At 42.4% G+C, this 11479-nt stretch overlaps 1 protein-coding gene across 1 annotated transcript; it reads left to right on the plus strand.

The window, feature by feature from the left end:
• The first annotated feature begins 2178 nt into the window (after positions 1-2178).
• syf2 (SYF2 pre-mRNA-splicing factor) lies at positions 2179-11219 on the plus strand. The gene is made up of 7 exons (XM_056295642.1): positions 2179-2219; positions 2605-2703; positions 3021-3146; positions 5709-5826; positions 8348-8438; positions 9112-9210; positions 10174-11219. The coding sequence occupies exons 1-7, from the start codon at positions 2202-2204 to the stop codon at positions 10337-10339; spliced, it is 717 nt and encodes a 238-aa protein (XP_056151617.1). The 5' UTR covers positions 2179-2201; the 3' UTR covers positions 10340-11219.
• The last annotated feature ends 260 nt before the right edge of the window (positions 11220-11479 follow it).

Here is an 11479-nt window from a genome sequence, read left to right on the forward strand (position 1 = left end):
CTGAGAAAAGTGGAGTCTCTGAAGCCACCCGGGGAGGCCTGCGGTGTTACGTAGAAATGACTGACCTTGATATGGGCATTTTAAATTGAAATAATGTGCAGAGTAGCTGCACGTCTGCTCCACTACTAAATGCTCTTACCTTACATTCTCACCTTCACATTGCTATCACACTCTCCATCTTACTCAACAGCCACTTATTGAGACGTCTCCTGATATTTCCCCCGGAGCATGGCAATAGCAGGGCCCTATAGGGATGTTTTGTTCTCTTGTGATGTGCTCCCATCTGGTTTCCAGTGAAAATGCATCACTCCATTAACTTTGCCTGTGATCTAGAGGATGCTTTAATCTAAGACTATAAACTCCACTTAATTACATCCTCCAAAAGATGTCTATTAGTATAACGCAATCAAAGAGGGAGATTTTTCATTTTGGCAAGTCAAACTTGCTCAAATGGCTCTTGAAACTGTTTACTTTTGTCTACTGATCAAATCATAGAATCATATTCAGAGGTCCTGCGTTATGTTCCATGGCATTGATTTTATACTTGTGTTTTTGTGGGGAAAAAAATGAGCATGACTGGTAATTGGTATGAGATGCCATTTTTGTGTAGCATAAGAGACCATAACAGCTGAGATCAGGGGATTCTAAACAGACTCTCTGTGTGGCACGCGGATGTCTTTATGGCTGACCTTTCAAGCTTTTCACTCTATTACCTCCAGTCATATGCATAATTGCTCTCTGTGTGTATGATGTCAGTTTCCATCGGTTTAGCTATATTTTTATGATTTAACTCTTCAAATTGAGGCAACATGGGCTGGTTTGAATGTTCATACAAAGAAAGTGTTATGAAACACAAGATGCCAAGCAGCAACTTTTGTCATGATGGAAAGATTTGGCACGCAGACCACTGATACATCAGCAGCACATTCTTGGATTGCTCTGTTTGTGGTTTAAGAGATTTTTGTAATAATTTTTTCATTTAAAACTTGCTGGTGATTATGCATAATGGAAGTAGGATGGGTTAATGGTAATGTATGATAACCTAAAGGTAGTATCCAATTACTATAATCTTGTCAAAGTCTCCTTGAGATATTAAGGATACTGAAATTCTGTAGTCTGCCTCCGATACCTCTATCAATCCAATGGGTGTCCATCTTGGTTTGTTTCTTATTTCAACATACAGTCAACTTGCTTTAAAAATACTGTAGTGTGCATTGAGAGGGCCTCTTCTTGCTCAATGAATAGTACTTATTTGCAGAGTGAAGAATTGGAAAGGGGGGTGAAAGCACCCCCAAAGAGGCTGAGCCCAGCAATTATATTTTTTGTTTAAGGACATTACAGACTTTATGAGTCGTTTATGCCTTAAATAATAATTTACATTTCGATTAGATGTTTAATACTGTGTGAGGGAAAATCCTTGGAGTGGATGTTTTTCCTTTTTCAACCGTTTGTACAACTGTAAAACTCGTGACTCGCTTTATGTAATGTCAGATTTGTTCTTGATAATGAGAAAAATAACGGTATTCAACAGAAACAATAATAACTCCTTTTTATTTAACTTTATCGTGGAAATAACCAAACATTTCGACTACAAAATGTACCTCAAAAATCGTACAAAAACAAGCACCATGTATCTGGAGGCTGAAAAAAAAAACCCCAAAAAAACCCAAAACATAACACGCAAGACTCAAGCTGTTTCGACAGCCTTCCTGTTTCTCGAGGACTTTATTATATCGCACTTCTGATTCTATTTTTGGATACAAGAAAAAGGGTTTTTTTTTCAGGAAAATATTAAGTTTACATCTGGGTAGGTGACATTTGTCTAGAAAAATCATGATATTAATAAAAAAATATTCTCTCTGCAAACTCTATCATAATCGTGGAATCCAAAAGGAACGTTAATATGAAGAGAAAATCTGTAGCCATGTTCATTGACTATTTCATCCACGTCACAATAGTATAGTATTTTTTAGTACAGCTGCACAATAAATGAGACACCGTTTCGTGTTGCAGAAAGAGCAGTCTTTATCAGTCTTAACCTTCAATCTCTGCAAATAGCTGTTGTTGGGATAAAATCTGTGATACACCGGTTTGAAGCTGTCCTCCCCGACGTTGTGGCAGTTTTTCAAGACGACGTCCTCTTTTTTCCGTTATATCCTGTAGCATGCTACGTCATATCCGGATAGGGCGAAGAAACAATAATGGCGTCTTGTGTTGAGGTTGGTGGTATTAGCAATTTCCCTGGTTCATTTCATTAATCCAATTTATTCGGTGCTGTGGTCGACCACGTGAGATAACCTTGAATATTATAAACTTTATAGGAACTGATTTACTATGCCGATGGATTGTTAATCTCATTTTCTTTACAAACTCTTTGTCATTGTGCTAAGCTAACCAGTGCGATAGGCTTCCCGTCGGCTGTCGAGCAGTTGACGTTAGCTAATTTTGAGAACCCGGAGTACAAATGCCGTTCTAGATACACAACGCCAGCTTGTGCCATTTTAAAAGTTGCATTGCATATGCCAGTCTCTGGATTGTTAAGTCACATAATATATACGCTTCATATGTAATCTTGAATAAACGTGTGAAAATTGCAATACACAGGAACCTGTTGCGGCTACAGACGAGGAGCCCGCTGACAGTATTGCGTCTCGGAAAAGAGAAGAGAGACTCCGCAAGTTTCGGGAGCTGCATTTCAAAAGGGTTAGTTATCTTCCTTTGGCTGTTTCGGTCACTTTTGTGTCGTTTGAGGATGTCGACCGGTGATTCCAGCAGCTTTTAGATTTTGTGTGTCAAAGTTGTGCCGAGTAAGATGCGCTATTGCTGTATAGAGGTCAAGACAAATATTCATGCGGCACCAAAAGTGCTGTTGATGATGTTGTTCAATTTTGGAAACTATTTTGGTATTTGTTTTGGGCTCCAAAGAATTGATCAGCATGATAGGGACATTGTCAATGTAGTTACCTGTCTTTTTTATGCTGTCTATCATTATGTTTTGTTTTGGGGTTTTTTCATGACAGAATGAAGCACGCAAGCTCAATCACCAGGAGGTTGTGGAAGAAGACAAAAGACTGAAGTTACCAGCCAACTGGGAGGCAAAGAAAGCTCGACTGGAGTGGGAACTTGCTGTGGATCAGAAGAAAAAGGTGTTTTTCTTGTGACTTTTAACTTATTCAATGACACTTACTTGTCACAGAGCACAGCCTTTTGTGCTCACCCATCTTTTGTGTCTTTCCCCACCATCCAGAGGTGCAAAGTTAAAATTTTTAATTTAAAAAAAAAAATCAATTTATTTCAAAAGCCCTCAAATGTTTGTGCTGTTGTTTTCAACTCACTTAAGAAACAGCTGATTTACTTTTGAGACATAGCCATTTGTAACCCCTCTTGGCTGAAATATATGTCTTGTACAGTTAGATTTGTTTAAAACTTTATCTAGTAGTAATTTCCTCACTTAACATTGGTCCTCTTTTCATTACATTTGCAAAGGAAGCAGAAATAGAAATTTGTTTTTGTATATTGCCATTTATTGGATTTTGTGCTTGCTTCCTGACCAGATGTCAGTAGGTAACATATAAGTGTCCAGAGTAGCATTATGAAGTCTCTTTCTCTTTTCCCCTCGAAATTCATCCACTTAAGGTGGGCGTCCGGGTAGTGTAGCGGTCTATTCCATTGCCTACCAACACTGGGGTCCCAGTTTGAATCCCCATATTACCTACAGCTTAGTTGGGCGTCCCTACAGATACTATTGGCTGTGTCTGCAAGCGGGAAGCCGGGTGTGGGTATGTGCCCTGGTCACTGCACTAGCGCCTCCTCTGGTCGGTCAGGGCGCCTGGTTGGGGGGGGGGGGTTCTAGGGAATAGCGTGATCTTCCCACACGCTACATCCCTCTGGCGAAACTCCTCCCTGTCAGGGGAAAAGAAGTGGCTGGCGACTCCACATGTATTGGAGGAGGCATGTGGTAGTCTGCCGCTCTCCCGGGATCAGCAGAGGGGGTGGAGCAGCGACCGGGATGGCTCGGGAGAGTGGGATAATTGGCCAGGTACAATTGGTGAGAATGGGGGGGGGGGGTCCCCACTAAAGCTGGGATCACATAAGGCAACACCCAAATGCTTTGAGTCCTAGCCTTTATTTTGATAATCATAAGTTTTCAGGGCAGTCACAGTGTGCTCCTGTGACAAAAGAGTCGTGTCGCATGGCAACCCAAGTGACTTGGTTTTTTTTTTTATTTTTTTTATTTTTTTTATAAATTTATTTCTGATTTTTCCCTTTTTTCTCCCAATTTAGTGGCCAATCGATCCCTATTTTAATTCAAACACCCACCCTCGCACTGTATGCGTTCGCCAACTGCATCTCTCCGGCCGGCAGTCTCGAAGGAGACCGCCTCGCCACTTTCGTGACAAGGCGACTCCAGGCCGAACCACTGTTTTTCCGACACACACAGAGACGCATTCACATGACGAACACAAGCCGACTCCGCCCCCCTCCCGAAGACAGCGTTGCCAATGATCGCTGCTTCGTCGAGTCCGGCCATAGTCGGATCTGACGAGACCGGGGCGCGAACCCCAGTCCCCAGTGGGCAACTGCATCGACACAGAGCCGATGCTTAGACCGCTACACCACCGCGGACCGGGTGACTTGGTTTTTAGAGCTCTTAACAGTCTTAAAACAAAATCAAACCTGTTTGATTTTTTTGACAGCCTAAGGGGCAGGCTCTTGTGTCCATGACAGTCAGCAGCTAATGAACTCTCCAGTGGAAGTGAAATGTAGGTTAAAATCGGGAGTCCTTTGGTCGCACGAAAAACATTGCGCTGAGAAAAGCAATGGCAATAGAAAAAAAGACTATACACAAAGTAAGTTTTTTTGGTCAGTGCGAACAATGTCACACACTCCAGCAATGGTGACCATTGCTTGTTCTCCACTGTTGTTTTGTTTTGCACTTTTGCGTGGTGTTCCTTTTGTATATGGTGTACGGTGCTTTGTACGGCGCTTTGATTGGCTACATAAAATAGGTGACCTCATGATATTTCTCATAGTGCATTATTCATTGTGAGGCATTTTGTGGCTCGGTGGCGCATTGCTTGCATTGCTGCCTCACAGCAAGAAGGTCCTGGGTTCAATTCCCGCTAGGGGCGGGGTTAGCACTGGGGGAGTTGCATGTTCTCCCCAGGCCTGTCAGTGTGCAGTGGCTGTCCGTGTGTACTCTCTGCATGTTCTCCCTGTGCTCAGGTGGGTTATCTCTTGACTAGGCCTTTCTATGTGGAGATTGCATGTTCTCCACGTGCTCACATGGGTTTCCTCCAACATCAGAAAGAACCCCAATAAAAACATGCAGATTGTTCTCCTGTCCCTGACCAGAAGGAACATTTCTTCAGCCACCACTCTGTGTGTGTGTGTGTGTGTGTGTGTGTGTGTGTGTGTGTGTGTGTGTGTGTGTGCGTGTGCGCGTGCGTGCGTGTGTCAGTCAGCTGTAAGACCAATGAAGTCTCTTTTCTTGTCAGGGAGTCTTATAATCTGTCACTCCCAGCAGTTTCCAGTTGTTAAATGTGATACGTTCTGTGACGTTCTAGGACAGAAACACCAGCAAGTTGCAGTCCTTAAGTGTGACGTGTTCTCCAATTAGAAATCTAGTGTGTACCACGCTTAACATTCTGTAATGGTTCCATTTAAACCCAAAATCTGGTAATTGAAGATCACTGTGTTCATTCAAGGAATGTGCTGCTAGAGGGGAAGACTACAACAGAGTGAAGCTGCTGGAGATCAGTGCTGATGATGCAGAGCGGTGGGAGAGGAAGAAGAGGAAGAAAAATCCAGACCCAGGGTTTTCAGGTTGGCATTTGGGTCACTTCTGTATGAGGGGACATTACACACATTAATTGCTCAGCATAGCCTGGTTACTTTTGGCCTGTAGGATACGACTGTAAGATGTGGGAATGAATGCCTAAGTATCTGCCTAACATGTTTGAGTCATAATTTATCATTAAAAAAATGTTAACCAGACCAAGGTTATTGAAGTCCTTAAAATTTGAAGACACTATTGGCAGGTAATATTGGGTTTGTGTTCTACTATGAACATGTCTATGCCTGCCTATCTGCTTGTCATTCTGCTAATATTCAACCCTCCTTATCTTATTCAGAACAATCTTGAAAGCGATTTAACATTGTTTGAGTACATGCCAGAAATGAGTGTTAGATTTCTAGCCAACACACAATCAGACTTAAGAGATTTATTCCTGAGAGTTTATTGATAAAGGTGTACATTATCAAGCACTGGACATAGGCACTGTAATCATCCAAAAGTTTGATTCATTCTCCAGGTTCAGCCATCATTGGGCAATAGTAGTTAACAATCAAATGGTACAGTGCACAGTAGTTATACGCCAAACACTAACATTTCAATCTAAAAGTTGACATCATTTTAACACCAGTCTAAACTAATTACAAATATGCTAAAAAAAAATCTGCCTGAAAACTGTTGAGAGAAAGTCATGTTTTTCCTCTAATGTCAAATGTGGTTATGTCAGTGAAACAATAATTTCACCCACTGGATTGGCGGTGTCATTCAGCATTTCACCCAGTGTTGTTAGCTGCCAATTCTATTGACTTTGAAATTCTGCTTGCAAGCATGTACAGACACAACAGGAAATAAGGTGTAGGTTGTTTAGAATTAGAACAAGATTACTCTTTCAGTAATGGGTTATAACCTATTCTGCCTTTGAATCTCAATTTATTCATTTAGCAAATTGTCATCTGACACAATGTACTCTTGAAACAAGTTGTACACAGTAATTGTATTATGCCATGGCATACCACCTGATTAGTTAATAAGATCCTTTGGTTTTAGACAGCCAGCAACTGCTGACCCCAGAGCTGCACTAACACTGACGCTTTCACTCTGCTACATAGCAACTACAGATGTCCCGATTCCACTTTTTCACTTCCGATACCACAGCTTTAGCTATCTGCCGATACCGATATCAATCCAATATTTTGTTTTACTCTTGTAGTAGTACTACTACTACTGCTACTGTCCGCTGCTCCCGTTAGAGGTCGCCACAGCGGATCATCTCTTCCTGTCCTCGACATCTTCCTCTGTCATGCCAGCCACCTGCATGTACAAATGATAAAGTAATAATAATAATAATAAAATACACGGAAGCACTTTGCTTATGATAGCCAAGTACCAACCTAAAAACATCTCACTCAAATGGAGAACAAACAAATACCTCCCCAGTATATAGTCCACAACAACAGTTGGTTATGAAGGACTTGCCACCCTTTATTCAAACTACAACAATAAAAAATAACAGGTACTGCAGTACTTAAGGCGAACAGGTTAAAGTCAAAACAATCGGCATTCAGGATTGTAAAAAACATATACAAAACTATCCCTTACAGTGCAGCTATGTGCAAATGGCACTGTAAAACACAACTTAAATATGTATAACATTCCAAATACATAACATAACATTAATAAACACAGTTTAAACTGACTTTACTGGCCTAGCTGCTTTATTTTTAAATTTTGCATTCGGCTGTTGGATTTTTTTCCTCTGAAATACTTCGACACCACTTACATGACTATTCCACAGGTAGTTAGCGTTCATACACTTGAGACTAATTCTACTACTGTTGTTATCACTTGACATGCTGCGCCGCTTAACCGGAGGTGCGCGGCACAGGGAGTGCTAATATGAAGAAGCCAGAAAGATGATGTTACACATTCTTGTACAGAAGGTGGCGGTATGCACCTTAAAGTTGTGTGCGATCTGCCAGTAAACCGAGAGAAGAAGAAGCAGAAGGCGGAAGATGACGACGAAGAAGAAGAAATAATATATAAGCATTTAGGCAATGGTTTAAGCTAGATTTCCCCATGGATTGTATCGGATAGGTATCGGATTATTTTTTTTTCTCCCCTCCGATATCAGATCCAGCATTCTGGGCAGTATCCACCCGATACCGATGCCGTGGATCGGATCGGGACATTCCTAATAGCAACCATACTGATTGTGTGTATGGATCCCAATGGATATTTTCCTCTTCATCCACTGCCAATGTAATCTTAAAAAAAGGCTGCAGTTCTCCTAAGTATGGCTGCCATGTGTTACATCAAAACCCCTTTTCTGAATTAAAACTTCTGGAGAGAAATTATCACCCAAGGGGCTTGAGAGAGGGGAGAGGGAGGCTAGTTTCCTCTTCATCCCTTCCAAATCAGCCGCAGTCTTGTGCATGCTTGCTGTTTGTTCCGGTAATTATTTCTCTCTCTCTCTCCCTCCCTTTCTTTATTTTTGCCCCCCCCCCCTCCCCGCTCACTCTCCTACTCTTATGCTGTGCTGTCATTGGGCTGCAGGTTATGCCGAAGCCCAGCTGCGACAGTATCAAAGGCTCACCAAGCAGATCAAACCAGACATGGAAAGCTATGAGCGTCAGAGAGAAAAGTGGTAGGCAAAGTCTCTTAAATCATTCTTCCTTTTCAGTGACCATGCTCTATCTACTTTGTCTTTCATACTCTCTAGCCAGCCAGTTAGAAATGCAAACCTCCAAGAAACAATATCCTCCAGGGCCCTGGGGCATTGGTAGGTTCCTGCTCATTGGTGAATTCCCACTGGGAGGGGCCCATAAAAATGATATATGAGGGCATCCCAGCTATTAAGAGTTTTACCATGAAATTTTTAATCAAGGAACCACCCTAAGCATTCATTTAGTGTGATCATCATAGCGTCAACCCATCACATGTGCACAAAGCACTCACTATGTGTTAAGCGTTGTGCCCCGTCTCCTGCCACAGGGTTCGATGTGACAGTTGGAAATTCTCTGAATCGATTAATGAATTTAAAGTGTTAATGTGAGGCTCATACTCTGAATACTCGGAGGAGCAAGATGGTCATAGTTATGGTGGGTTTGCTCACTTCGGCTAAAGGTGATTCCAGTGCCCACAGGTTCTTTCTCCATAATGACTTGTACATGCATAACTGTGAAGGATGCACCAAAGCAACAGCCCTGAAACCACATAATCATCTTTTCTCAAGATGACCATAATCACAAAGATAGAATAGAAAAGTCCATGTTTGAAATGGTGGTTAAGTTTTTGTAATTCCACTACTGACTCCACAGTGGTGAGGACTTCCACCCCACATCCAACAGCCTGATCCACGGCACCCATGTGCCCACCAAGGAGGGCATCGACCGCATGGTAGAAGACGTTGAGAAACAGTAAGTAGAGAGAGCGATCTTGTCCTCTCCTGGCGAATACATGTCAGTGCTAAATTAATTCGTTTGATGCAGGAGTGAGTTTGTGATTCCTTTGCCAAGGCCTATCTGATCCCACCAAATAAACCCCAGAGAGGAATCAGACTTGACTTTTTAGGAGCTGGTATTGTCATCTTTATTGTATGCCTGGGGTAGTGTCGTTAATCTGCCTCTTTTAATGTCTCTTTTCTATCTGCTCTTGTAGTGAGTAGTGAGGCCTTGGCAAAATATACAATTCTTCATCTCTGTATCCTGCCGTGAGCCACCACAAATAACATTTTATCAGCGTACATAGTGACTGGGTGGTTGAATAAGCAAGCCTTAGTGAAAACCCACATAGGATGTCAGTCTAAAAGAACAGCATAAGGATGAGAGAGCACCATAGGTAAAGTTTTAAAGTGTCAGTCTTATCAATTGGCCCCTATTATCAGTTGGCTGCTACTACTTGTTAAACTGGTTCTTGTTCCACCAACAATAGACCCTCTCACTTATGATTTGTGTTCCCTTACCCTCAGCTGTGCTATATTTGAGACAGTCTAAGGCTTGTGTTAGAGATGCAACTGTGGGACATTAGACAAGGCCTTTGTGTGCCAGGGTGTGACGCACAACATTGCTTAAAAGTGTGTGATGCTTTTTGTGTGTGTGTGTGCGCGTGTGTGTGTGTGTAGTGTACCTTCTTTACAGAAGCTGTACAATTGTACAAACGTAATACATTCTAGCACATTTGTGTAAAAAAGTGCACACAACACGTATTAGAATGCATTAGCTCTTGCATTTCTGCCATCTATGGTCTTTGGCCAACTAAAAAGCACCCTATAAAATTATTGCGTGTTGTTGCAAAATATCATTATAATTAGTTTTGACTTGGATAGTAGCCATGTTGGATGATATATTTCCCCCTAAGCTGCTCTTCCTTGCCATTGCCAGGATTGAGAAGCGGGCCAAGTATAGCCGACGCAGGGCATACAATGATGATGCAGACATTGACTACATCAACGAGAGGAACGCCAAATTCAACAAGAAGGCTGAGCGTTTCTACGGCAAATACACCGCAGAGATCAAACAGAACCTGGAGAGAGGCACAGCGGTCTAGCTGGCTCATTCACATCAATGGACGCTTCCAATTTGGCCATTTTTAAAAAAAAAAAATTTTAAGCTTGGGAGCTTTGCATTCTTTCTTTTATTTCAGAATCACAATACTTTATTCATCCACGAGGGGAAATTGGGTAACCTTTTTTTTTTTCTTCCCCTTTTTGGAAATGTTTCCCCCTTTTTCTCCCCAATTGTACTTGGCCAATTACCCCACTCTTCCGAGCCGACCCGGTCACTGCTCCACCACCTCTGCCAATCCGGGGAGGGCTGCAGACTACCACATGTCTCCTGCGATACATATGGAGTCGCCAGCCACTTCTTTTCACCTGACTTTGAGGAGTTTTGCCAGGGGGACGTAGCGCGTGGGAGGATCATGCTATTGCCCCCAGTCACCCCCCCAGACAGGTGCCCCGACCGACCAGAGGAGGCGCTAGTGCAGCGACCAGGACACATACCCACATCCAGCTTCCCACCTGCAGACACAGCCAATTGTGTCTTTAGAGATGCCCAACCAAGCTGGAGGTAACACGGGGATTCGAACCGGCGATCCCCGTGTTGGTAGGCAGTGGAATAGACCGCCACGCCACCTGGACGCTCGGAGCTTTGCATTCTTTAATTACAGTATAAGACACTTACATGGTGCCTATATGTACATGCTATACGATGCTTAAATATGGGCCGTATATTGACACTTGTCACTGTTGTTGAAAAATCTTAGTTTGTTTTGTGTTTGAGATATGGTTTTCTTTTCTTACTGATACAATTGAAATTAGTAAAAGATATTCACAGTTTGTTATTGCTTCATACTAGGTGAAGGCGACCCAAAAACCTTGCCATTATTCTTAGCCTACATTTGATTTAAATAAAGCCACTTTGAATGACTCGATTATCTTAAAAAACTTAATGCTGTGTGCGGTCCCAGGATGCGAGGCAAATTATTACGAGTGTGAGAATCAAGCCCACACCACTATGAACCTGTAGGGCATGCTCAGCAGAAAATATCAGCTGAAGAATCCCTTGGTGTATTGTGCATGTGGAGATGGGGGGGACAATTAAGCAATTCAATTTATTTGTTATCACCCGCATCTCTTTCCAGCCAGCTTGCCCCGAGCTACAACATGAGCAAGACAGGCTTGTGACC

Source organism: Lampris incognitus, chromosome 16 (assembly GCF_029633865.1).
Source record: "Lampris incognitus isolate fLamInc1 chromosome 16, fLamInc1.hap2, whole genome shotgun sequence".
NCBI lineage: Eukaryota > Metazoa > Chordata > Actinopteri > Lampriformes > Lampridae > Lampris > Lampris incognitus.

Coding starts and splice junctions, on each gene's coding strand:
- syf2 (XM_056295642.1), top strand. Junction 3,147..5,708: donor CTGTGGATCAGAAGAAAAAG/GTGTTTTTCTTG, acceptor TGTTCATTCAAG/GAATGTGCTGCTAGAGGGGA. Junction 9,211..10,173: donor GTAGAAGACGTTGAGAAACA/GTAAGTAGAGAG, acceptor TGCCATTGCCAG/GATTGAGAAGCGGGCCAAGT.